Here is a 27,333-nt window from a genome sequence, read left to right as displayed (position 1 = left end):
CACATGCCCCACAGTCTCCTGCCTCTCTCCCTTCACTCACACTTCCCTACTCCTGACCTTGCATCCTCCAACTCTTCTCATCTTTCAAGGCCCAAATGCCTCTGTATCTTTTAGAAAAAATTTCCCCATTTCTCTTACACCTTCCCCAGCCCCAAAGAAATCACACTCTCTCAGGATTTCTGTTTTCTTGTCACCTACTACGTTATACCTGCTATTAGATGTCTTTGTGTACATGTTGTCTCTGTGAGAAGTTGTAAAGCTGCCTGAGGTCGAAGACCAGGTTTATTCATCCTTGTGCCCCCCATAGCCATAAACTGTGCTTTGCTCACTGAATGACCTCCATAGATAAATAGAATTTGAGTAGATGATAGCAGATACCCAAGGTAACTTGCAAAAATCTAGTACCTTAACTCTAATATTACTGAGAATTGTCTAAGTTTGGATTACTAGGACTAAGGAGCACATTTTCACTTGTTTTTCCTTGACACAGGAGTTACTGTGGAAGATATGGCAAAAAATAATGATTAAGGGTATAGAATATGCAAGACATGTACTAGATTCTTTGTACTTCTTCCCCCAGCAATGTATTAAACAGGAAGTATTGTTGTGTCTACCCATAGAATGAGCTTCTCTAAGTTACTTCTTCTTTTCATGTCTTCTTCTTTTCATCTACTTCTAGTAATTATAGTAAAATCTAGGATATACTTATTAATGTTTAGTTTATGAAGCATGTTAATACCCATGATATTGCTTTATACTCAGAACAGACCTGTAAAACAGATTGGGTGCTATCCAAATGAGAAAATTGACTCTTAAATGGGTGAAGCCATTGACCAATGTCACCACTTTTCTACCTGTAACCATGACCAGAGAATGGCAGCCTGGGAAGGGTGGTACCTGACAGACCCCAGGCCCTGAGAGGCATAAACCACACTGTTACTTTACAATTCTTAAATTTACTGACCAAGTCCAGTTTTTATATTTTCTCTTTGACTATTTTGTTTTCATTTTTCTTTTATTAGGTTTTTAATTCTACTTTCTTTGGGTCCATTGTTATGTCTCTTATCTAGCTTCTTGAGGTAAAAGAGTCCAATTCTTTTATTTTTTTTTTCTAATGGAATGCATGCAAGACTATAAACTTCCCTCTGAATAATCTGGTTTCATCTCATTGGCTTTGATAAGAAATGTACTCTATACTTACTGTTATTTATTTCCACATAAGCTAAAATTTCAAATTTGATTTCATCTTCAACTCCAATTTCATCTAGAAGAATACAGTTAAAAACCCCTAATGGTTACATTTTTGTTGATAAGCTTTTTTTGTTAATTTCCAATTTTATAGCATTGTGATTGAAGAATGTGATTTATTGCTTTTTTTGAGGGGGAAAATTATTAAACTGTTTAATAGCAAAATATATTATCAATTTTATTCCATGTAAATTATTTCTTTCACATTCTAGTAGTGCTGGGATTAAAAATAAATAATTCTAATATAAAGAAAAAAATTTAAACTCCTCAAATGTCCTTGATAGATAACTGTCCCATGAAACTGAAATTACTTCATGGAATCATGTCAATTCTGGAAAGTGACAGAAAGAAAAAATAGAGACTAAAACACAGAAATAAAATTTAAAAATCTTTTTTATAGTTAGCAAAAGACATTTTGGACCATGCAAGGTCAAAGCCAAGCCATAGCAAAGGTGAACTGATACTTAATACCAAAGTGTTGGTCAGGGATTTGCTTCTCAAAATGTGATGGAAGGACCAGTGCACGGACATCCCTGGTAGTATAAAATGCAGAATCATGGGCTCTGCTCCAAACCTACTGAAGCAGAATTTGCATTTTAACAAGATTCCCAGGTGATCCCAATGTACATTAACATTCCAGAGGTATTAGGTAGAGTTTTGAAATCTCTCTTGCCTAATCCAGATTCTTGGGCCATAGCTGAGCTTTCAGGTGGGGTCAAGAAGCTTCTGATGTAGGGGAAGGACAGTAGGATATGCTGTATGTTAAGCATAGCCTGGAAGTGACAAGGACAAGCCAAACAGAGAGGTGAGAAACAGCAAGAGAGAGAAGAAAGGAAGTGGGTTCCTCTGAGGTGACCTGCATCTGTCACTTGGACAGTGACATCAGAATTCACCGTATTCAATGTCCTTTGACCTGAAGGTTTGTGGTCTAAAGATTTAGAAACATCTTTCTACACAGAGGAGACTTCCTGAGTTTATCTTTAAACCTCAATAGGTCACTTGAAAAAATTAAGTTTTTGTGATTAGAAGGTATGGTAATGTTGTGTTTTAAAATTTTATTTTAGAAGAGTTGTCTGTCTAAAAGGATATTTGAAAGTCTGAAAGTTTATCTAGTCTTTACCTTTTGAGAAAGTTGGGCTGCCTCTACTCAAAATGTCTAAAGGTTTCATTTGGAACCAGCATTAGCTCCTCATCCTTTGGAAAAAAAAAAAAAAGGCTAAATTGAAGTGTTAATCCTAGTAAACTAATAAAATAGTATATAGGAAAATGACAGATCCAGGGAACTGGAAGATATTCAAACCCTTCCTTTATGAAAAGAATTTTTTTTCCCACAGCAGCTCTGGCAGACAATCATTCAACCCAAACATTTCAAATGATAGGGAACTTCTCACACTTCAAGGCAGCCACTCCATTGTAGGATAGTGCTCATATTTTGGAAAGATCATGTGATTGGGAATCAGAAGACACATGTCCAGGTGCAACCCATGCCTCTTTAATAGTTCTTGGCCTAACTTACTTCCTTCCCCTAAGTCTCTTGTTCCAATCTAGTGGCTCAAATTCACACTTTTTTAAAATGCCAATTCTAACCATAAGTAGGATTGAAAGGAGACTGAGTCCAGTCTTTCGGAGCTTGGCACAGCATCTCAGCTGCCACTGGCATCCTCCATTGTCCAGTTATAACAGGAGGGTGCAGAGCAAATGGATTTTATTCCCAGATGACAAACCTTCAATGGTTTCTGAGAACCATCAACGTTTAGGATGAGAAGGGACCCACAAGAGAGTACTGGTCAGGATTCAGTCAGGAAAAGAGAAACCGGCTGGGTAAGCCCAGAGTTTAATGCAGGAGATTGGGTGTACAGGTGGTGGAGAGCTGAAAAAGTACAAAGGGGGCACTGAGGCTATCCAGGTAGTAATTGCAGGAAGCAAGTGTAAACCCTGGGACAGGAGGAGCAAATGGAAGAGAATCTAGAAGTTCCTAAGAGGAAACTGCTGAGCTGGGACCCAGACCTGTGAGGTCATTGGCTGGCTATTGTTGCTTTCTCTGAGGGGGCCCATGGGGCTGGAAGCAACATGAAAGCTATGGTGAAGAACCACTGTGAGATGCCGCTGACAGGAGCCACAGGCAAGCGAGAAGACAGCAAGGCCTTTTCTCCCCTCCTAGCCTCCTTCTGGGGCCCCCATCCACAGAGCTCCCCAGGCTCTGGGGAAGAAAGATGTGGTCTGCAGAGCCCCAGCTCCAGAATCACAGGGAGAGCACCGGAAGGTGGGTTTGGAGCCAAGACGCTAGTTTGCTGACTCACACCAAACGGTGCCCCCCTTGTACACCTGAGAATCTGAGATACAGAGCATGTGAGAGCGTTGTCTAGGACCCTACATAACAGTAGTGCCAGCTAGTGCTGGCCAGCACAGGGAGGCAAAAATACAGTGACAACTAAAATCCACTCTTGCAAGAGAGAAAACTCTCAACTCTGAATCTGCTTAGATGGCAGAGAATTTATAGGTGTATTTAGATGAAACATTTTCAAAATATGTTTTGGCTTGTAAAAGTCATACTAACTACAGTAATTTGTGTGAGTTAATTAATTACTAAGGTATAGAATTATGATTTTGTAGGCTAATACTTAAGGTTAGATAACTCAGTTGTTTTATTTTAAGTACAACACCAAGCCTCTGGTCATATAGGCACACTTTTCATTGTTTGTTTGTGTGATGTATCTGTACACAGAACTCAAAAAAAAAAAAGTATTAGCAGAAACATTGCCTGTTAGTGTTCTAATGGATGCAAGGAAATGAAAACCCATGGAACTGCTGGGGAGTACATCCTCAAACAAGACGCCAGCCCCTCGGATATGTAATCTCCATCATCGTACCTCGATTCGCCTGGGGCATCGGAAATGATATTTTTTAGATGGTTTAAGATCACCTTAAAACATTCACAGATGGTCTGATACAGGCAGTAAAGCACAGGAAGTTTGTGAAATCTTGAGTCTCAGCTCCGCCCCTTTCAAGATGACCTTAAGTAAATTACTTTTGTTTCTTACATGTTACATAGGACTAGGAATATGCATTAATTTATTCAACAAATACTCACTGAATGCCTACCATGTGCCTTGCTTTGCTCAAAGGGTTAGAGACCAATGAATCCCCCTGTATTCAATGAGCTTTCCTTTGCCATTCTGGAAGGCAGAAAATAAACGCAGGAATTTATAAAACGTTAGGTGGCAGTAAATAATATTAAAAAGAACAAAGCAAGATAGGCAAGGAGAGAATGATGGGAGGGATAATTTTTATGAAAGGCACACAGAAGACCTATCTGATAGTGTAGTATCTTAAGGGGAGGAGGGAGCCATGTGGGTATCTGAAGAGCTTTCCAAACAGTAGGAACCAGAAACTCAAGGGCCCTGCAGTGGAATGTGCTTAGCAAGGATATAGTGCACAGCAAGGGACGAGTATAGTAGGAGATGAGCTTAGAGAACTGGGAAGGGAAGAAGGCGGCTGGACTAGATCCTACAGGGCCTTTTATTCATGGGGATCTATTACAAAGTTTAGGGAAGAGAACTGACATGATCTCATATGATCTCAATTGTCTTAAAAGAATCACTATGGCTGGATGGAAGCTAGACTGCAGGAGCCTAACAGGGGAGACAAGGGGACCAATCAGGAATCTGTAATCTAGGCAAAAAACAGTGATGGTGGCTTGGAAAAGGGTGTTAGGGGAGGCAGTGTTGAGAAGTGGCTGGGTTCAAGTAAGTTTCAGAGGTCAAGCCAACAAAATCACTGATGTACAGAGAGAGGAAAAGTAAAGGATGATCCAGAATTTTGGCCTAAGCAGCAAGAAGAATGGAGATGCTGTTACTGAGAAGGGGAAGACCGTAGGAAGAGCTGGTTAATAGTGCTAAGCCTATTGTGAAATAATAAATCAATGCAATAAATAAGATGACATAAAAAAAACACACAATGGTGCATTCTTGGCCCACTATAGGTGTTCAGCCAGTCTTAAATCTCCTCCCTATCCTTTATAACTCTTCTTTGTTACCACTTCTTGTTCTCAGAATACATTTATGCACTACCCACACACTCTCCCACCCTTTTTATTCACCACTTCTCTGCAAATCAATATACGATCAAAACGTGTCCACATCAGTTGGAGGGTCAGCTAAACCTCACCCAGAAAAATCTCCAACAGACTATAGAATCAGCAGAGATAGGCAAATTACATTTTTAAATAAGGAAAGAAAAATATTTGATAACAAAACAACATGCATGGCAATCTTCCTAGTGCCTCAAAGTATTTAAAGTGCTTCAGTACCCTAAAAGTTTCCCTGGTATTGGTTGTTTTTTAATAGAATTTTTGTGAAGAGTAATATATAATATTTCATAAGCATCCTTTTCTTAGAATTTCTGAAGAGAGACTAAGAAACGGAAAAGGCCAAAAATCTGTAGACTGCTTACTGCATATATATTTCTTGGCAAAATTTTCTAGTCATTTTTATTCTTTTGCCTAAAACTTTGAAGCACATTAAAAGGAAATAAGTAATGTAAATGCCTATGCACTTGTATTAGGTAAAAAATGTCTTAGCAATACTTTATCCAAAGCCAATCCAAGTAATAACCAACATATAAATAGAAGCATACAGTCTAAATATCAAAAAAAAAAATGCTTGGTTCTTAAAATTCTTTACTGTGGATTCATTTGCGATGTCAGTATTCAGTTCACATATCTCTATACTCTTAAGAATCATCAGCAATTAATTTATGAGTGTTTTTAGTTGGAAAGATTCTGCTGCTTAAAATTCAATTTGATCCCCTTGGTCTGACTTGAGGAATACTTACATCTTGTGTTTTTCCCAAAGCCCTCCTCTATGCTCAATTTCCCATAATTAATAGAATCTTTAATCCAAAGTAAAACGCCATCCTCACCACTTCCCTACCCCAGATCAGGGGTGATAACAGAGAATAACAGCCCAGAGACAAATAACAACATTTGTCTCATGGTTGCTACTCTTCTATCCCCCGGGTACATCTAGTGTATGTATGGCTTCATGTCACATTCAAAGCTGGGTATACTGATGGCTTAAGAAATCAATCCTGCAGGGGTGCCTGGGTGGCTCCGTCGTTTAAGCATCTGCCTTCAGCTCAGGTCATGATCCCAGGGTCCTGGGATGGAGTCCCGCATCGGGCTCCCTGTTCCGCGCGGAGCCTGCTTCTCCCTCTCCCTCTGCCTGCAGCTCTGCCTACTTGTGCTCTCTCTGTCAAATAAATAAATAAATAAATAAATAAATAAATAAATAAATAAATATATATATAAATAAAATCTTTAAAAAAAAAGAAAAAGAAAAAAGAAATCAATCCTGCTGCCAGCCTAGAAGCAGCTGAGGGCCCACTGTGGGTAGGACGCACACAAGAACAGACCAGCTTACCTGCAAGGAGTGTGTGCCTTGGATGTACTCACTAGATTCTTCAGCAGCAGAAAATAGAACACCTAGCCTTGTCAGGGAGGCATGGGGCCAACAAGGACCTTTCTCTCATGCTTGGCAAGGAGAGGTATTGGCAGGGGCAACAAAACCCTTATAGATTTCTTAAGTTTGTGACTCATGGTTTTCGATACTAAATTATGTATGACAGGAACCTCTTCAGGTTCCTCAGGGTACCCAGTGAAAAGCAAATGTTTGAGGGAATATGCCAGTATTGGGGATAAAATGCAAAAAAAAAAAAAAAAGCAGTTGGCACTGGCTATGAGAAGCCCGGAGTTCACCACATAGTCTTTTGTTCACCTTTCCCCAAGTATAACTTTCTTAACTCATGACCAGAGAATCACTTACCCTCAGGAAGAATGTACTTCCTAATACTTTTCTTGGGGTTAATCCTGTAGGACCCGTGTTTAAAACAAGTAGCAAGGTATACCCCAATACAGGATCCTCTTAATTGTGGAGACTGATAATTATGGTAATTACTAGCAGTTTTAACTCCACTGACACCAAGTCCCTGTTCTTCTAGCTGTTCTGGCCCTACCCTTTGGCTTAGGTGGGGAAGGACATTGGTTTTGACCGGTATGCTTTTTGAATTTCAGGAATAGTTGCTGTTCTCTTCTGTGGAGTCACGCAGGCACATTATACCTACAACAATCTGTCGTCGGATTCCAAAATGAGGACTAAACAGGTAAAAGAAAAAATTCACTACAGGCTTTGTCTCTTTTCACAGTGTAATGGTTATGTTGCAATTCTGCCAATGCACTCGGAAAGAATTTCATTAGTGAAGGAAGAAAGTAAGCTTAAGGCTTCATTATAGGTTGGATATTTATAGATTTTTTTTTCCTCCAGGATAACCATTAAAATTCTCTTGGTAAGCAAAAATATAGTTATAATAGTCTCTCCCTCCTGAGAAATGTGGAACATAGACTGTCAGTCTTGAAGATGAAAGGCCCACAGTTGGTAATAATTCACAGTCACCTACATCTAAAAGCATTATAAAGCATGTGAGATTGGGTAGTTATATAGAGAGAAGGAAATGAAGAAGAATAAGGAAGCAATGTTTGGTCTTTAATTGGGTGCTTTCACTTCCAAGTAAACTCAGCTGCCAGTTGTCACACTAGCGGAATGTATCTCTCATATGCCAAAAACGCATGTGTTTGGTTATTTGTACACCAACCTTCATAGATTGCTTACACAAACGTGCTGCACAGCTCCTCTGTGCCAAGCACTATGCTAGATAATAGGCATAAAAGGACATAGGCTATGACCTTGTCTTTAAGAGGTTCATTATCAAGTCTGTTGATGAGGATAAGGATGCGGAATGAACAATTAATTATCTACAGTGTGATACAGACTGTGATAGGAATATCTGTATAGGATGTTTGGGGAGCATTCATTAGGGCATCCTCTTTAGTTAGGATTGGGAAGGTGAAGAGAAAGTTTCCAGAGACGATGTCCAATCTGAAGCTTGAAGTACAAATAGAAATCAATTAGGTAGTCATGTGGGATCTAGTGGGTGGGAAGGTAGCATGAAGAGCATTTGAAGCCAAAGTTGAGGATGGACAAAAATCTCTGAAGCAATTGATCAAAGCACTGTAACTAGTTCCATGTGGCTAGTGAATGGGATAAGGCAACAGTGAGGGATGAAACCACAGATAGAGGCAGAGACCAGCTTATGAAAGGACTTCCATACCTTGCGAAGGAGTGTTTAGACTTTGTCCTAAAGGTAATGGGGAATGTCTTAACCAACAGAAATGTATCATATGAGAATGTAGAAGTCTAAGATCAAGGTGTCAGCAGGATTAGTTCCTTCTGAAGGGCTGTGAGGGAGAATCTATTCTATTCCTCTCTCTTAGCTTCTGGTGGTTTTTGAGTAATCTTAGGTGTTCTTTAACTTGTAGACACATCATCTTAATTTCAACCTTTCATGTTCTCATGGCGTTCTCTCTATGAATGTGTCTGTCTCCAAATGTCCCTTTTTTATAAGGACATCAGTCGTATTAGATTAGAGGCCCACTCTACTCTAGTATAACCTCATTTTAATTATATGTTACATGACCCTATTTCCAAATAAGTCCACTTTCTGAGGTACTAAGGGTTAGGACTTCAACATATGAATTTGGGGGGAGGCCCCATTCAGCCCATAATAGGAAGTCACTGAAGTGTCTGAAACAAAGTAATTTTAGGATAATTGGAGTTCCATTTTAGAAATATGACTCTGGTAGACAAGAGGAGCATGGATCAAATGACATCTGTATCAGTTACCTTTTACTGTGTAACAAATAACCATACAACGTAACCTCAGTAGCATTTATTTCTCATACATCCGCAGGATTTAAGTCTAGAGTGGGCTTGGCTGGGCATGTGCCAGTGCCATCTGTCTGTCACTCTTCTCCTAGCAGAAGAGCAAGTCTTAAGGTACAAGTCCATTTAAAGCCTCTGCTTGCATCACATTTTCACATCCTATTGGCCAAAGAAAATCATATGCCTGAGCCTATGGTCAAGAGACTGAGCAGGCCACCAGCCCACAGTGGGAGAGCACTGCAAGGTTATGTGGTAAGGAGTATGGATATAGAGAATAATGAAGAATTGGACCAAATGATTGCAATCTACCCCAAAATGCAAATGGAGGCAGAGAATCTTCTATAATAAGCCCAACAATGCTGGGTATTTAATATAATATTGGGACAGTGGGGGTAAAGAAAGCCAAAGTGACATCTGAGCAAAACCTATAATTGGCCAGGAATTCCTAAATAGTTTTTGAAGACTTACCTTAAAGCTCTCTAAAATGGTTATTAGCTTCCTCTTTCTCTTTGTCATGTCCCAAAGTCAGTGGGCCCTCACCCTACCTCCCACCTACCCAGGGACTCTCCGGTCACCCTTCCCCCTCTGACCATCAGAGGAATCATAAAGATGCAATTATAGATATTTTAAGGACCCACAGTTTTTAAAAATGAAAAAAAATGATAACAATACCTAGAAACTCCAATACAGTTTTAATTATGGAAAACTACAGCATTCTCTAGGGCTTAAAGGGAAATGTCTTGGGCTGGCTTTTTCTGACCTTGTCTGGTTCTCTGAACATTTGTATTCTGGGGAACTGAACTCTGATTAGGGACTTGCACTTTTAAGTCACGCTATCTAGACTGCTCAGCAGAACTTCAAAGATAACTCATCTCATGGCAAGACAGCAACCTAGCACCTAGGGGAGACGAAGCCAAAATCAGTGCCCCACAGACTTCTGTTCTCTCAATGACTTGACAAGCACTCCCTAATGAACTTCCAACATCCGTTTTTATAGCACTCTCTTTTAAGGAAGAAGGTTTTTACAAGTTCATTCTTTAACATCCAGATAATTGCATCCCTCCATCTTTGTTTCCCCCTTTACCTCCTTTCCTGGGTGTCTGATTCATAGTAGGATTTTAATGAATGCCTTCCCTTCCCTTCTCATACCTTTCTTCATTTCTTTTCTCTCAGGATTTATCATTTTTCTATTTCTTTTTCTCTCATAATATATGTATATCTCGCATATGTACATATTTAGACACACATGCATACCTCCATGCCCATATTTTCCACCCTACTGTACAGAGTCTGAGTTCACCCTTTGAAAGAAATGAGATCCAACCCTTTAATTAACTTCACAGATAAGAGGTTTGTGCCCATATCTGTACCAGTGTAGCAAGCAAAGTTCAAACTCCATGTGGGAAACCAATTACAAATTGTAAAGAAAGGCTAAGGCAGGTATTATAGAGGTTACCACCATGTCCTCTCTGAAACTGGGAAAGATTTGGAAAGTATTATATGATAATACATAGTTATAGAGAACAGTCCCTTCCTCTGTACCTCCCCACACTGTGTCCACTATCAGTGAGAAAAGTAGAAGTGACCCAGGCTCTGTGCCTCTGTCCCCAGAACTGTTAAATGGGAACAAAGGAAGTCAATTAGTGAAGTCTAGGGACTATCTATGAAAATCAACTTTGTATCGTAAAATGCAAAGGCGGTATGGTTTAGAAAGAAATTTTATTCATGGACTGTGCCTATATCAGCTAATCAAATAGCTACATCTGGATACAAAGACTTTGGAGAATTGTATATCCTTTATAGCTTCAAGAATTAGAGTGCCTTTTTAAAATTGCATTTTCACTTTAAAATATATTTTGTGAATTGATTTTCACTCCAACCTATGAAAAAAACATGTAACTAACATCACTATGTGTTAAGCACAAAGCAGCACAATAGAGACACTCAGGTGCTGTTACTCACCACAAGGATTTATATTTTGATAGCAAATCATTCTATTAAAGAGTATACGAACATGTGCAGCAATCCCTTTCCCTGGACTTGCAGTGATTTGCTTCCTTTAGGGTATTCACACCTAGCCCTAGGAATAGACAAATACTGTAAGCCCTGACTCTTGCCCGAGAAACTGTACACTGCTAGAGGTACTCAAGATGGACATCAGCACATAGTAGTCTGTGAGCCTAGAGGTTTCACCCTGAACCATCCAGAAGACTGCCTACAGACCATGATACTACTCACACAGATCCCAGCCTGCCTCCCAACCCTTTCCTCCTTTAGGCCCTCACTTGCTAAGCAGGCCTAGGAGCTGGTAATCTAGGCCAAATTCCAGGGTGTTTCCACAGCTAGCTTTACCTTGCCTGAGGCTAACTTGCAAAACCATGCACTTCTATACCAGCCCTTTAAACTAGAATTTCTCCTTCCCTTCCTGCAGTTCCCACCTAAAAATTATTTTCAACATATACACATTAATATAATATTAATTTAAATAATTAACATGTATTATGCATTAACATGTATGAAATACTTATTTCATTTACTTTCTACTTACTTTCCTACATAAGAAGTAGCTCTCCTTATTATCACTGCTTACCTTCATTCATTTAACTAATATTTTTTGAGAGCCTTTTTTGTTCCAGTCACTGTTCAAGATGCTGGGGTACAAGAGTGAATAAAAGAGAATTTCTTCTAGTAGAGGATATTTTTTGTAATCAGAACAAATGTGCTAAATACATAGTGTGTTAATGGCAAGTCATAAGGCCAATAATAAAGCAGAGACGGGAGTTAGGAGTGTAGGTATGGGGAGGCAGGGTTGCAATTTTAGATGGGGTGGTCAGGGAAGGTCTCAATAAGAAAGTGATAACTGAAAGAAGTAAGAGAGTTATGTGGACATCTGGAGCAGAGCTGTCTGGAAATTGGGAATGACAGATACAGAGGCCACGTGAGGCAAAATGACCAATGTGGCTGAGGTAAAGTGGACCGGGGGAGAATATGACAGACAGTATCAAGGCAGTGACAGGAAACAGGTCATGGAGAGCCGAAACAAGGTGAGGAAACACTGGAGGCTTTTACGTAAAGGCATGGCATAATATGATTTAAATTTTAAAGGATGGAGACATTATTTATTAGCCAAGGAGCACTGGAAGACAGCAGGTTTGAGGGACAATTCAAACAGAGTATTGACTTGTTACATTTGAGATGTGTATTAGTCAATAAAATGGAGCTGTTGAGTAGCTTGTTGGACAAAGAATTCTGGAGTTCAGGAAAGAGGTCGAGGTGAGAAGTATAATTTTGGATGTCATCAGCATAGAGATGTTATTGAAAGCATGAAACGAGATGAGATGTCTAAGAGAGTAATGGGGAGAGAGCCAGAAACCAAGCCTTGAGGCATTCCAATGGTAAGCCACTGGGAACCAGCAAAGGAGTTTGAGAGTTAGTAGCCAGTAGGGAGAAGGAAAATAAAGAAAATATGGTATCCTGGAACTCAAATGAAGAGAGTGTCTCAAGAAGGAGCATGAAGAATTGTGCCAAACTCTGCTGAATGGTCAAGTAAGATGAAGAGCATGAACATCATTGATGACATTGATAAGAGCCATATTGGTGGAGTATCAGGGTAAATGCCTAATTATAATAGGTTCAAGAGAGGATGGAAGGAAGAAAAATTGGAAACTGCATTTATGGACATGTTTTTCAAAGGAGTTTTGCTGGGAGCAGGGAAATGAAATGCTAGCTGGAGGGAGAAGTGAGGCCAAAAGAAAGATCTTTTTATTTTTAAGGTGGAAAAATAGCAGTACTTTTGTACGCTGATAGGAATAATCCAGAAAAGAGAAGACTGTGTGTTAGAGGGTTTGCCAAAACTTGTAAGTGGCAGAGGCAAATTTTGAACTTAGATCTTTTGACTTTGTAGTTCAAACTATTTTGTCTGTTAGTAAATATCTTTTTCTTTTTTAAAGATTTTATTTATTTATTTGATAGAGGGAGAGAGCTCATGAGCAGGGGGAAAGGGAGAGGAGGAAGCAGGCTCCCCACTGAGCAGGGAGCCTGATATAGGGCTCAATCCTAGGACCTTGGGGTTCATGATCCCAGGACCCTGGGGTTCATGACCTGAGCCAAAGGCAGATGCTTAACTGACTGAGCCACCAAGGCACCCCAGTAAATATTCTTTGATTAATAGATGCAATAGCAGCAATTGTGGGGCTTAGCATCATTTATTTCAGTAAACCTTGAATGGATGGATAAATGAATGAATGAATGAATGAATGTTTGGCGATCGTTATTATACTTTCAGCTAATTAAGGTAATGAGTCATTTATCTTATATTTAATTCTATAGTTTTTGAAAATCTAGCAATTTTAGTGCATTTTAATTTTTTTACTAAAGTACAGGTTGGGGTTGACATAGATATTTTCATGCATTTATTTTTGAAAGCTAGATTCTTTGTCTAGCATTTGTGAGAAAACAATAACATCTTCATTATAGCGTATTCTTTCCAGATGCTTATTTTATTTTCATTCCCCCCAGATGATATTTTGAGTGTTTATCACCATTGAATGGAAAGGCAACAATGCAAATCCAAATTTATATTTCCAATAAAAAAAATGGTGCCAAATTGGGTGTGCTGTGCATGACTTTGTAAGAAACTCAAGAAAAAGATCCGGAATGTGGGAGAGGTCAGATGATATGGTGGAAAGAAGACTGGGAGTCCAGAATGCTGGAGTTTGCCCCTCATCTCTATGACTAATGGTGGAGGACTTGGTTAATTAATTTAACACCTGTGAGCTTCTGTTTTCTCATTTGTAAAATGAATGATTGAACTATATGACTGGGTTTTAAGGATCATGCTCTAAACCTAACATCCTGTGACTTGACATAGAGCATAAGATATGCATCTGGTTCCTTCGCCCAGACTAGAATTGGGCAGCGATCACTTGCTTACAGACCACAATGCATGAAGATGAGAGGAGGGATCAGAGTTAGCCATTGATCTTGAGGACAAATCATTGGGTAGACCATGTGTAATAAATTGTCAAATCAAATCTGAGGATGAAGCGATCAAAAACCAAAGTCCCTGGTTTATCCTGGGGTGAAAAGTTTCACTGAGGGCTGGGTATTTCTTTTGGAAATCTCCCTGTTCCTGAGTGGTAGTAATGGCTTTTTCTAAGACTGTCTATATCCCTGAGGTGGAGAGTACAGAGCTTATATCGCTCCCACTGAGTCTCAAAATCTGACTGAAGGGCTTTCCAGCTTTTCAGTTCAAGCATGGACTGATGGTAGACTAAGAACCACATGATTGTGTGGCAGAAATCATGCTAGAAGCAAGAGAGACAAAGACAAATAAGACCTAAATCTCATCCTTAGGTGTTTCTGATATGGCAGGGGACACACACTTGCACATGTACACATGTGGACACCCGTGTATACATATGCTAGCACACACATGCACAGACAACAACCCCATGTGACAAACGTTAACTCAGAGGGATGTGCAACATGTCATGGGAACCAGAGGACTGAATTGCTTCCTGGAGGCAACGTGTTCATGGGAAGCTGATTGTGAGTTGGATGTTTGGATAATTAGATTATCATGCAGATTTCATGGGGGATGAAAGCAAAGAGAAAAGAGTAGGCAAAAGCATAAAACTAAGGAAGAGCTCAACAAGTCCCAGAAACAGAGGTAGTACGCTGTGACTGAGGTAGCCTTGGGGAAGTAAGTAGGAGTGTGTTGAGGCCGCTAGTATAGGCCTGGGAGCAGAAAGAGAAGGGTGTGGGAGAGAGCTGAACATTAAAATGGAGAGATGATTTCAGGCAGACCTCTGAGTGTCTCACTGTGCTACATTTAGCCTGTATCCTATAAGGCTAATAACTGCTTAAGGCTTTTAGGCATAGAGTTGATGATAATAATCAGATCTGTGCCTTACAAAGATAATGAAGATAACATCATGGAGGAAATGACATCAATCTATGACATCCATCTCACTACTCACCACACTTCCTTTTGATAAACTATATATATATATAAAACATCTAAATTTATCTTAACCTTCTATACCTCTAGACATATTTTTGTCCTGTCTAACCTCTTTGGATGTTGTGGTCTATATGAAAAGTTATGGAAATTTACCATTTGATTTTTGCCTTAAACTTAGAAGTTCATTAAATACTTGCTGAATTAATAAATAAATGAATGAATGAGTGAATGAGTGAATTATGACCATTAACATTCCCAGACAAAAAATAGAGGGGAAACAATATATGCTAATTAATGGTGTTATTTAATTCTGATATGATGCATTAATTTAAATGTAATGAGTTGGATGCATAAAGCGAATGTCTAGGGTAATCCTGAGATATTGAAAGAAAGATCAAGTACAATTCCATTACTTGTGTGAGTTTCCTGCAGTGTGCCTCCACCTTATTGATTTGCATTACAGTGGTTTTTGATTATGGTTTTGTGCAATTTTTCTCCGTCACTTTTAACAAAAGCAGGCACGTTCCATCCCAGTTGCCTGTTCCAAGGCACAGTGGAGAGAGAGAGAGAGAGAGAGAGAGAATGTCATGGGCAACAATGCCCCTGCTTCCTTGGTTTCTGAGAAGTAAGATCAAAGATATCTTCATAAAGCATAGAATTGCCTTTTTTATTTTTTTACTCTAATTACATTTCTTTTGTCAAGATTTCTACCACTTTTCTTCTTCCCTTCATTCAAAGTACCTTTAAAAATGCCATCCTAGAAGGGTTGAATTTATAAATGATGGCAAAGTGTTTAAATTTCTCCTTAGCTAAGCTGGTGATTCTTTTCAATGAAACTCATTATACTGTATAAAGGACATTTAGTAGTTCGGCTAATAAGTGTTCTTTTTTAAATGCTAATGAGAGTGGAGCTCCCACATCATGGCAAGAGCACACTGTACTTTCAAGTGCCCAGAAAGAATTGTTGTCTGTGAACCCTTAGTTAAGAAGCCTTACTCCACAACCAGTGTACATTATAGTAGGGGTCACAAATGACCATTTGGCACCCTCAGTAGTGGGTACCTCCTATATGCCGGGTACTGAGGCCCAGGGAGAAATAAAACTAAGTAAGACATTAACTGTGCTTCCCCTTGAAAATCTTTCATGTAAATTTTTTCTTTGATAAAACTCTAATTGTACTGTAACTGCTCAATTAAATCTTAGCTACTCTTTTAACCACACATCTGTGTTTGTTTATCATAGTATATAATTGCAGTTGAATTTTTTAAGTCACCAAATCCAAGAAGTTCAGGGGCACATGGGTGGCTCAGGTCATTAAGCATTCAGCTCTTGAGGTCGGCTCAGGTCATGATCTCAAGATCACGAGATCAAGCCCCAAGCTGGGCTCCAGGCTGGGCGTGGAGCCTGTGTAAGATTCTCTCTCTACCCTCTCCAACCCTCACCCCCGTGCATGCGCACTCTCTAAAAAAAAAAAGAATCCAAGAAGTTCAGAGTGAGGTGGGGCTATAAAGATAAGCTTTTAAACCCAGAACTGTATTGGAGGAAACTGAATCCCAAGGAAGTTCAATGACTTGGCGGGGTAGAGTCAGTTCTCCAACCCAGGGGCCAAACTAGACATAAATCCATGCTCAAGGGATAGGCACTGTAAGCTAAAAATACCTAGTACCTACCTCTAAAAGCAACCATTGGTGTATTAGTTATCTGTTGCTGTGTAACAAATTACCCCAAAACTTAGAAGCTTAAAACAACAAATTTTTATTATTTCGTACAGTTTTTGAGGGCTCTGAGTCCAGGAGCATCAGTTGAGCTCGCATCTCTCATGATGTTGTAGACAAGCTGTTGGCCAAGGCTGAAGCATATGAAGACTTGAGTGGGCCTGGAGGACCCACTGCAAGATGGCTTATTCACATGGCTGTTGGTAGAAGGTTTCAATTCTTCACCATGTGTCATCCATAGAGCTAGCTGCTTGAGTGTCCTTCATGATATGAAAACCTACTTTCCCTCAGAGCAACTGAAACCAGAGAGAGGAGAGGGAGCGAGAGAGCAAGAGAGTAGAAATGACTTTTATTAACTATCTTCTGAAGTCACACTCACTTCCACCATAATCTGTTTGTTAGAAACAAGTCACTAAGACCAGTCCACACTCAGTAGGAGGGGAGTTAAGCTCCACCTCTTGAAGGGAGATGCATTGAAGAATTGTGGACATATTTTAAAACTACCATGGTACCTGATGATATTTTTGGAAGCAATTGGTTTCAATTTCTTATATGGTTGAATGTTCAGGTTTTCTACTTCTTCAGTCAACTTTACTTTCCTAGTAAACTATCTATTTTCTCCTGATTTTCAAAAATGTTAATAACAATTGTTGAACTCCATATTGTGCACGGCAATATAAATATGTGTCTCATTAAATTATCCCAATTAATATTCACTGAAAGATCCATAAGGTAAATACCACTATTAGTCACATTTTGCAAAGGATAGAGTTGTGCATCATAACCCGTTAATATTTTTCAATATTGTTTTAATATGTTTGATTATATACCTTTCTTATAGAAAATGATGTGTATGTATTCCCCCCTTTTTCTTAACTTATGAAACTGCGTATTATACCGATCATTTTAAGAAACAGCTCGGATTTACTTATCCATTCCACTACTGTTTCCTCTAATTCTTTCTTCTCTTCTTGTCCTTCCTCTTCTCCTTTCTCAGCTTTAACACTGGCCCCAAAGGGCCTTAATAGGTAGAACCAAGAAAGTCTTTTCATTTTCCACCCAAGTATTGGTGCTATCACTTCTATTCTGTTCACCTCTTTATCTTGCGACAGATATTCTATTCCATTCTGCTACTGTTGGTTTTCTCTTTTTTCAAGATTCATCATTATTCCATGCAGCTACGAGTAATTGAGTATTGGGGCACCTGGGTGACTCAGTCATTAAGCGTCTGCCTTCCACTCGGGTCATGATCCCAGGGTCCTGGGATAGAGCACTGCATCGGACTCCCTGCTCGAGGGGAAGCCTGCTTCTCCCTCTCCTACCCGCCCCCCTGCTTGTGTTCCCTCTCTTGCTGTGTCTCTCTCTGTCAAATAATAAATAATATCTTTTAAAAAAAGAGTAATTGAGTATTATTAGTTGTTTTCTTCTGCTTCTTCATCACCATCATAAAAGGCTCTGTATTAAGAGTCACCTACCAGGACTATTTTTATCTCTACCCAATAGGCAATATCTTTGTGGCCCATATTAATTCACGTTTAAATTTCTTGCCAACAAGATTTCAAAGCCCTCTTTTACTTTTTGACTTTCTTATCTTCCAAAACTCCAAGAAAGTGTACTCATTTCATTTAGCTTTTTCTAACATTTAATTTTCTTTATTACATTTTCGCCCAAATAATGGCTTTGTATTCTTTTTCACTATGTAGAGCCTCAGGCCCTCAGAGAGATGATCCTCTGTCTCCCTCTTGCTCTCATTCTTGCTCTTTATCTCACTCTTTTTTCTCTCTTTTCACCTTTAGAAAACAAAACAAAATACCATCATTAATACTTGAATATCAACATATAAGTATATATTATCCATGTCCTTCTATGTATGTGTCTGATTCAATGCGTAATGGAAAAATTTATCTGAATAGGGTTTAAAAGATTGGCTGGCTTGGTCCTTGCTTTAATGACATTCAAGACAGATGGTTGCTCATTATTACCTTAAAATTTCTAAGGATGGCAATGGCATAACCCCCTTGAATAGCCCATTATAGTTTTATTACCCTGCTTGATAGGTGCAGGTATGAAGGGCTTCAGTCTCATAATGGCATTTTGGGATGATAAATGGAAATTACTGTAATTTTTCTACTCGTTTTAATTAAATTTTATTGATGCAGCATAGAAAACATCAAGGCTGAATACGTGTGCTGGAGTGTGTGTTTGTTAAAGAATGTTGCCAAATTTAAGGATGCCATTTCCTTGATGGTCTTTAAAAATGCAGTAAATGGATTTAATAAAATGTTAAGTCTTTGTGCAATTCCTTCAGAAGAGAAATTGAATTGCTTCTGGAGACAACAGCTCAAAAATCCAAAGAATCCCATCAGTGGAGATATGATAGAGAACCCTGATTAAAGTACTTGAAGGGGAAATCTAATAAATGAGAATAAGAATTTGGTTTTAGGAAAGTCACTTAACACAATTGTTCTGGGTTACATTGAGAAAGAATTTGATTGGTATCAGCAGTGACTGATCTGTTCTTAAGGGAGAAGAGAATGTCCTTTATAATGGACCTGCTTTAGCAGCGAACATCCAGGTAACAAGCTATTTCTGATAATATTTTTCCATTGGTTCCAAGCTGTTAAAAAATTATGCTTGAAGACTTATTTCATTTCCCCTTTTTTTCTGTGCCTTGCTCCATTCAAATTAAAGTTTCAAGGACAATTTAGAAGGGCAAAGATACCTGATCAAAAAATAATTATTCTGTTGGGAAAGAATGTCTAATCTCTTCCCAGTCACTATAGGTAACTGGATTTGCACAACTCTTCTCTTCCCCAGACATCTGTGAAAATGTGGTCGTTGGGACCCAGATCTGGAGAAAGGGTGTTTTTTGGTTTCTAGGACTATGACTTAATACCTTAGGACTTGTCATCATCCATCTTGGTTTTCCTTTCTAAATATGCTCTCTTCTGATGGTGTCATAGGGGTCCACAATATAGGGCCAAGGTAGGAGATCTCTTGGCCAACTAGAAACAGAGAGACAGAGAGGGGGTTGCAGCTAGCACATGGGTTGAGAACCAGCGAGTTTCAGAATTCTGAGTTCTGACATAACAGGTTTCTGGACAGTGAATGTAAAGTTCTGTGAGCAGCCCCCGGGTCTTCCCTAGGGCCACAAAGCAAACTTAGAGCTTAACTTTTTATGTCCTTATGCAGGTGTTCTCAAATGGTGGTCTGCAGGCTGGTGTTGTAATGATTCAGTTTTATGATACTGCCTGTACTCCTTTCTGGCATAAATTAATAATTTACCCTGCTCTCTCAGGGAAAACACCACCATTCTTCCCTTTGTGCTGATTTATTGATTGGTTTGGGATTTGCTTTTATATACCAAGTTGGGACAGGTGGTCTACAGGAGTCTTTTGCTTCATCCAAGTATATTAGAGACTTAAAAGAGTTTGAGACCATCTAAACTTCCAGGGGAAAATAGTCTGATTTTTAAGGGAACTTTTCTTCCTCATTTGGCCCTACTGAATGTTTCATGTAATGGATGGACTATTGCCAGGACTCAGATATATGGGCCTGTGCAATAAGGTGACAACATTCTTTGAGGTTGTTCCCTATGTTCTAGGCAGAAAACACTTTTTTAAGGCTCCAAAATGTTTTAGGCACTAACGCAGGTGTCTAGCCCTAGTTTCTGATTTGCCCAAGGTCCAGGCAACCCAAGGGAAGGAGCCTGAATTTTATCTGTAACTGGCATTTAGGCACATGGTGATATATGTGTGAGGAAAGGGTTAATGAAAGAAGTTAGACATAGAGAAGAATAAGTAAACACTTAAGAGAGCAATTCCTATAAATGGGAAGACATCTGGGACATCCTGAGGATCAGCATCCTCTTGTGGAACCCTGTGAGAATAAACATGGCCCTCCGGTCCCACCCACCTGCTGGCATGCCTGCACTCTGAGCGGGAGAGCACTAATGGTAAAACATTGTGCACTAATTGTTTAGCAACACTGTTTCACTAATGGGACCCTCCTTTTTATCTAGAATGTTGAGTGGTAAACTTGAAATAATTTAAGTTGGTATCTAAGTAACTCTACTAGACCATCTCTAAGAGAACTAGGCACAAGGGCGCCTGGGTGGCTCAGTCATTAAGCGCCTGCCTTCGGCTCAGGTCATGCCAGGGTCCTGGATCAAGCCCCGCATCGCATCGGGCTCCCTGCTCAGCGGGAGGCCTGCTTCTCCCTCTCCCACTCCCCCTGCTTGTGTTCCTGCTCTTGCTATCTCTCTCTGTCAAATAAATAAAATCTTAAAAAAAAAAAAAGAACTAGGCACAAGAAAATGAAGTCCTCCCCTACCGATTGGAGAGAGAGATAAGTGGCAGACACCAGGAGTCAGGCAGGAATAGAACTTAAGGTGCCCCAAGGAGTGAACTGCAGATGGCAGGCGGCTACAGTGTGGGCAGCACTGGAGAGCATGGTCAGCAGCTTGGAATAAAGCAAGAATAGACTGGTGTAAGGCAGGGTCACTGTGGCTCAGCAGAGCAATGATATGGACAGCCAGAACTGAGACATGGTAAGCTCTAGACTCTGAATCATATGTATCACTCCTACTCCCTCCTGGTGGAAGCTCCAGACCAGTCATTCTCAACTCTGGGTGCCTGTCAGAATCACTGAGGAGATTTCAAAAATCCCAGATGCCTGGGCTCCATGCCCAGGAGTTCTGACTTATTTACTCTGTGTTGGGGCCTGGGCTAGAGTATTTTAAAATTTTTACCTAAGTGATTCTAATGAATGGCCGAAGTTGAGAGCCTGCCTGGAAAGACACTGGACATAGTAGGACTGTAGACCTGTCATTTGACAGGTGGGGATTTTTATCCAGCAGATTGGAGACACACTGTCCAAGTGACTTCATGTGGGAACCACACAGTGGTGGGCTTCGGGAACTGATTCTCCAACCAGGTTGCACACTAGAATCACCCAGGAAGTTGTCAAAATCATGATGCCTGGTGCCTCCCCCAGGGAGTATAATTTAACCTGCATGGGGTGCGGCCTGGGCAGCAGAAATGTTCAGAGCTCCTTGGCTGGTTCTAATGTGCAGCCACACTTGAGAACCAGTGACCTAGGTAGGGGACATTAAAGTCACTCATAAGGCTCCCCTTTGGAATTCTCATAAATATTTAAGAGAAAAGGAAACTCTGGAAGGGTGAGTAGGTGGAGGCTTAGAGACATTAAAATTTGGATGTTTGTATAAATTACTTTATATTTGCAGGCAGAATGATTTGGAGACATTACCCAAATAAGTATTTCCACAGTTCATAGATCTGGGTAGGTAGTCACACTGCCCAAATCAAAAAGACAAATTGACAGACCCTCTCTTATAGGGTGACTTGCTCACCTATCCGAAGCAAACAAATGGAGGTGTCACTTTAAAATTCAGATTCATTACAGTAATCACAGCAGGTAAAACTGTTATACTACATAAAAAATGGGACTTCGACTGGAATGAGTTAAGGGTATCAACTTTCACTTCTTTAATCTTTAATTTAGTAGAAAGCAGATTTGATTAATATTTATTGGATATCAAATAGCTGCCAGTCTAAAGCAGTTTGGTGAAAATTAGTATATTTAATCTTCACAACAACAACTGGTGAGTTAGGTCTCATTAGCAGCTATTTTACTGAGGAGGAAACTAGGACACAGAGGGGGTAAGTAATTTACCTGGGCTCACACAGCAAATAGGTATAGATGGGGAACACGGGATTGGAACAAATTTCAAACCCAGGTTTTTTTCCCATCTCTCCTAACTGTCTTTCTTCTATCTCTAGTTAGTGACTTTAAAGTATCCCACAACTGAACTTTCATTTGCCAGTTTAGATTCACGTGACAATTTTTATATGACAAATTTCATGAAATACATTTGGAAAGTTGCTAAATATGGATCTATATGAATCTAGACTTATATACACTATCCTCTACTATAGGTAATTCTAGGAAAGAGAAATTTTTCCCACTTCTTCTCCACCTAAAACTATTTGGAGCTCCAATAAATAATATCTTCTTAGAGTCAAGCTTAAGAGACTACAGTCAAATCTCTAACTTCATCAGCTGAGGAGGTGGTGTTTCTTATATGTCAGTGACTATAATTACTCTATCGAGTATAAATTGGGAGAAAACTTGCCATGTCTGTTTCTCAGAAGCTATGGCTAAGGTACACTTTGATAAATTTTCAGACCTGTGCCAAAGAAAAGGGAAATGTTTTCTACATAATAAATGTGTAAAGAAGAATCAAATGTGTGTTTAAAGTTATAATCTATGTGCAAATATTATGTTTCTATTAGAAATTTTAGATTCTTTAATATTCTCAAGAACTTTCAACTTAGAACATCTTATTCTACCCTTTGAATCTCTTCCCAAAGAACATATTCATATCAAAAATCATAAGTACTTCAAAAGCTCATATCACTACAAAGAACATACTCAACTACTTAGAGATACAGAAAACCCTCTATCCAAAAGCATATGTTAATACTTAATTTTAAGCAAGAAATGCAATGTTTTTCAGAGTTAAGCAAAAAAATGGATGTAAATTCATTGACTGTGTTCAACTGGACATGCAAATACACCACCCAAATATCATTGGCGGAAAGTGATAAAATTGAACCCGACTCCAAGTTTCTGCTTTTAACATGAATCTTTTTGTTCGGAAACAATATGTACTCATGGATTTTGTAATGTAGAAAGTATTTCCATGACAGAACGCTAAAGTGTTATAAACTGTCTTTATGAATTGCTCCAGTCTGTATGTTCATCAATAGCTTAATTTTACTTTGGCTTGAAAATATATATATGCCTTCTAAGCACTACAAGTGCTTTTAAGTGATTCTTTTCTAAATGTTTTCCTTGGGTATGATTTATCGTTACAATATAAGTGGCAACCTATAGGAGTTAGGCTTCAGATCTGCTTTTATAAGAGAGATTGTTTCACTTCTATTGTTCACCTTATTGTTCAAATATTCTAATGATTTATGCGATCAAAGTTAAATTTTTTATCACTTTTTAAAAAGGCCTCAAACATGGATGCCTCAATGGCCCAGTCGGTTAAGCGACCAACTCTTGATTTTGGCCCAGGTCATGAGATCAAGCCCCACACTGGGCTTCGCACTGGGCATGGAGGCCTGCTCAAGATTCTCTTTCTCTCCCTCTCCCTTTACCCCTCCCCGCCCTGAGCATAATGCATGCTCTTTCTCCAAAAAAAAAGGAAAAGAAGAACAAAGCGTCAAACTAGGATTTCTATTTCAAAAGAAAATGTGTGATTTTAAATTACATCAGAAGCTTCAGCTTATGCCACAGAATACAAAAAGTGACTAAGATTTTTAAGCTTCTTTTTGTTTTTTTAAGTAAGATGTTAGGTGTACTGTTAGTTTCTCAATGACTTATGGGTTGCAATTCAAAGAGAACCATAAGCCAAACTGAACATATTTATCTCAAATATGTTTTTCTGATCCCTTGTCCAGCATTCTAGCTCTTCCACTAGTTTCCATATGTCAAGCCAAGCAGCTTCTAGGGTTGATAAAGAAACACTTATATGTACTATGTTGGTCAGCACACAGAACTTAGGAGGATGCCAGGGTCCCCAGCTCTGCACTGCCACCACTTTGTGAGAATAAACCCAAGCTCTGTGGATCAAAAGAGTCTGGGGCCTCTGAATGCTCTGAAGTGTAACATGAGCTAATGTTCTGCCTACTAAAACTTGCCCACCACTTGTATCCAAAAAGCATCATTGCCTGACCCTGGGGAGGAGCAGCCCCAGGGTCCTGCAAGAGGTGCCTAACGCAGTGGGCTCTAGGAAAGAGCCATTGCCACAGGAGTATAAGACTTCATGGTGGTCATGCTGAGAAAAACAATTTAAAAAATTCACATTTTACAGTCAGAGTTCATAAAATCAGACTTCACCTTTCAAATTTTGACCTTGATGAACATAGAGATGATTTGATTTGTGGCTGGACTAAAGTTACACACCATTTAAAAATCATTTTAGAATTTTCAAATTTTGAAAAGCACAAATAAGCAGATTTGACTTCCAGATTTACCTGATTCTTGAAACATCACCATCTTTAATTGCTTTGAGCAGTTGAACTTCAAAGTATTATCTGATAACTGAATTAATTTTCAATGTGTAAAATATGGGCTTTCTTCCCATAAACAGAACTGATTTTTTTTAGGTGAAATCTGGGCAAGGTAATTCTTACATTCACTTTTTACCATATGAAATCTTTAATAAGAAAAGCCTTTGCTGTAGCCTTGTGAATTGTTCCAAATTGCAATATATGACTCACTTTATTCACAGATGCTTATGTTAGAAATCGCATTATATTTTAGACAATAGGTTAGGTGGACTAAACCCAGACATTTATTGCATTACAGGAGAGATCGACATTATTATTTTTTGAAAAATATGCATAATAGATCTTCATAAATGTTCACCTCATTAACAAAGAAATGCCATTTCACTTTAGCTACAAAGACCTTTCCCTGACACATTCGCTACAAATGGTCTGTTTGAATTCTTTTTCTCTCTCTCGGATACATTTTTAAAATACCTCTACCTCAAATTGATTCAAAGATATATGATATTTAAAGATGCGAGGTTTTTTCTTCTCAGTTATGCATCAGTAACACAACAAAGGTCAGCTTTGCTATGTTTTGCATTTAGTATGCTCATATATCTGACTACTTCTATCTGATTAGCCTCCCTCACTGCCTTTTTCCAGATTTCAGTGTGTTTGTCCTTTTCAAAGCATCTTCTGCTGGGTTGGATCCCTGACTTTTTGAACTATTAACACCTGGCACAATGCCTCCCAGAAGTGAAAGAATAAAAGTAATGAATTATCCTGTGTGTCTCAAGGTCAGTCTATACACAACCTTGGCATCTGGGAAGTGAGGCAGGGAGGGGGACGAGAACTGAACATGGGCTCTCAGTCTGGGTCTGCTCATGCACGTCTGGTATCTCCCTATACAAAAGATTCTTCTCTTAACTATTTTTTAAGCTTTTTTTAAAAAAACTTACTCATGTCGTAGGTGATTTTCCGGGCCATGATATAGATATACTTCATTAAAATGAAACTCTTGGATGTAGGCTAACAACTACCTACATCATTTGGTCTTGTTTTTCCTATTGTTTCTCATCATTTGCACCCACATACTGTACTTTATAGAGTTAAGCTATAAAGAGAAGATGAGAAGGAATTCAGTAAAGAAAGGTTTGTGTAGACTGCTTCTTTCTAAAGATTTTTAAGACAATCTTCCTACATATTATGTCTTCCCTGGTTTAGTGCCGCTTCCAGCAGGAGGGATGGACTATGGACTGCCCATGGTTTCAGCTCCTTCATTTCCTCATCAGAATTCCCGTCCCCAAAGACATGAGAAGTCTCCCTCAGTACTCTTTTGAGGAGAGCTCAAATAAGTAAAACTCAGCCGAATTCACTGTAAGCTCTAGAGAGTTCTGAGCAGAGACCAGGAAAGAGGAAGTTTGGGGGTTGTGGTTTGCTTTCTTGTCAAGAGAGCATTCAGAATCTCAAGAGCTGAGTGAGACCAGGTTGCCCAAGAGAGAGGCGTGAGGGAGTGAATCAAGTTCATTCATGAACACAGATAGTCTCAGCTTCCACTTCACAGCATCAGAATAATAGTACTCATCCCATAACAGTACTCCCCAAAGAGCTGTTGATGAATGAATAGGACTGTTGTGAGGATCAAATGAGTTTGTACCCATTTGTTTTTCAGACTGTTTGTGGCACTATATGCATGTCAGGTTTTGTTTGGGTTATCTTGTTGTTTTGTTTTGGTTTTGGGTGCTAGATTTAGGACTTATAATTATATCTTGCAGTTCAAACTTCTGGTCTATATTGGGACTCTCTTATTCTATGAAATCAAACTTAAAATGCTAAAAGAAGACAGGTTGACATAGGCAACACCTGAATCATGTTATGGCAATTTTTCAATGAATTTAGAGAGAAACTACCAATCTGAATCTGGTTAGATCGGAAAACATGCAGTGAATAATACTTGTCTTAACAGAGCAATGAGAGGCCAGATCTGCCCTTTAGACTGCTGTCTGATCTGATTCCTGTCTCCCCTTTTTATGTGTCGCAACAACTATTTAGATAGTGTTTCTGAGATTTCTGATGGACTTGAGAATATGCATGAGCACTCTTCCATCTGGTCATTAAGGAGACACCTTGACTAGATAATATAACTTGAATATTTTACTACTCATGATAATTCACTAGCTGATTCGCCACTTCTTGTTTATTAGCCTCAGGTTTCTCAGTTCCTCAAAGGCAGGTATTCATTCCCTTCCCCTCATGCAGTGCATGTTACCAACTCAATAAATGCAGGCTGCAATAAACCATAAATCTGAAGTGCAGCTGCCTTCCTGAGTTCTACGAACAGGTGATGCTCAGATTAGACTCCAGGCAAGCACAACTCCAGGTTCCTCATTTTTGCTCCTCCATCCTGGAGTTGGATGGGGGTCCAGGGGTGGGGGGTGTCATCATTTCCTTTTACTGACAATTCAAAACAAAGTCTTTGACAGACCTCGTTTTGACAGACAAATCTTTGACAGACTTTTGCCAAACAAACACAGCATCAGATATAG

General features: G+C 39.3%; 1 protein-coding gene across 6 annotated transcripts in view; it reads left to right on the top strand.

Moving 5' to 3' along the window:
* Positions 1-27,333, top strand: part of SLC9A9 (solute carrier family 9 member A9) — a 707,437-nt gene that overhangs the window by 394,475 nt on the left and 285,629 nt on the right. For all 6 annotated transcript variants that reach the window (XR_003518124.1, XM_027584626.2, XM_027584627.2 and 3 more), the window contains one exon: positions 7,319-7,407. Coding sequence is in view for 5 of the 6 variants with exons in the window: in XM_027584626.2 (XP_027440427.1) it covers positions 7,319-7,407 (89 nt within the window). In the remaining variant the exon portion in view is untranslated. The remainder of the gene's footprint in view (positions 1-7,318; positions 7,408-27,333) is intronic.

Source organism: Zalophus californianus, chromosome 1, assembly GCF_009762305.2.
Source record: "Zalophus californianus isolate mZalCal1 chromosome 1, mZalCal1.pri.v2, whole genome shotgun sequence".
NCBI classification, from domain to species: Eukaryota; Metazoa; Chordata; class Mammalia; order Carnivora; family Otariidae; genus Zalophus; species Zalophus californianus.
The sequence above is the reverse complement of the archived record's forward strand: the minus strand, read 5'-3'. Positions and strand labels throughout refer to the sequence as shown.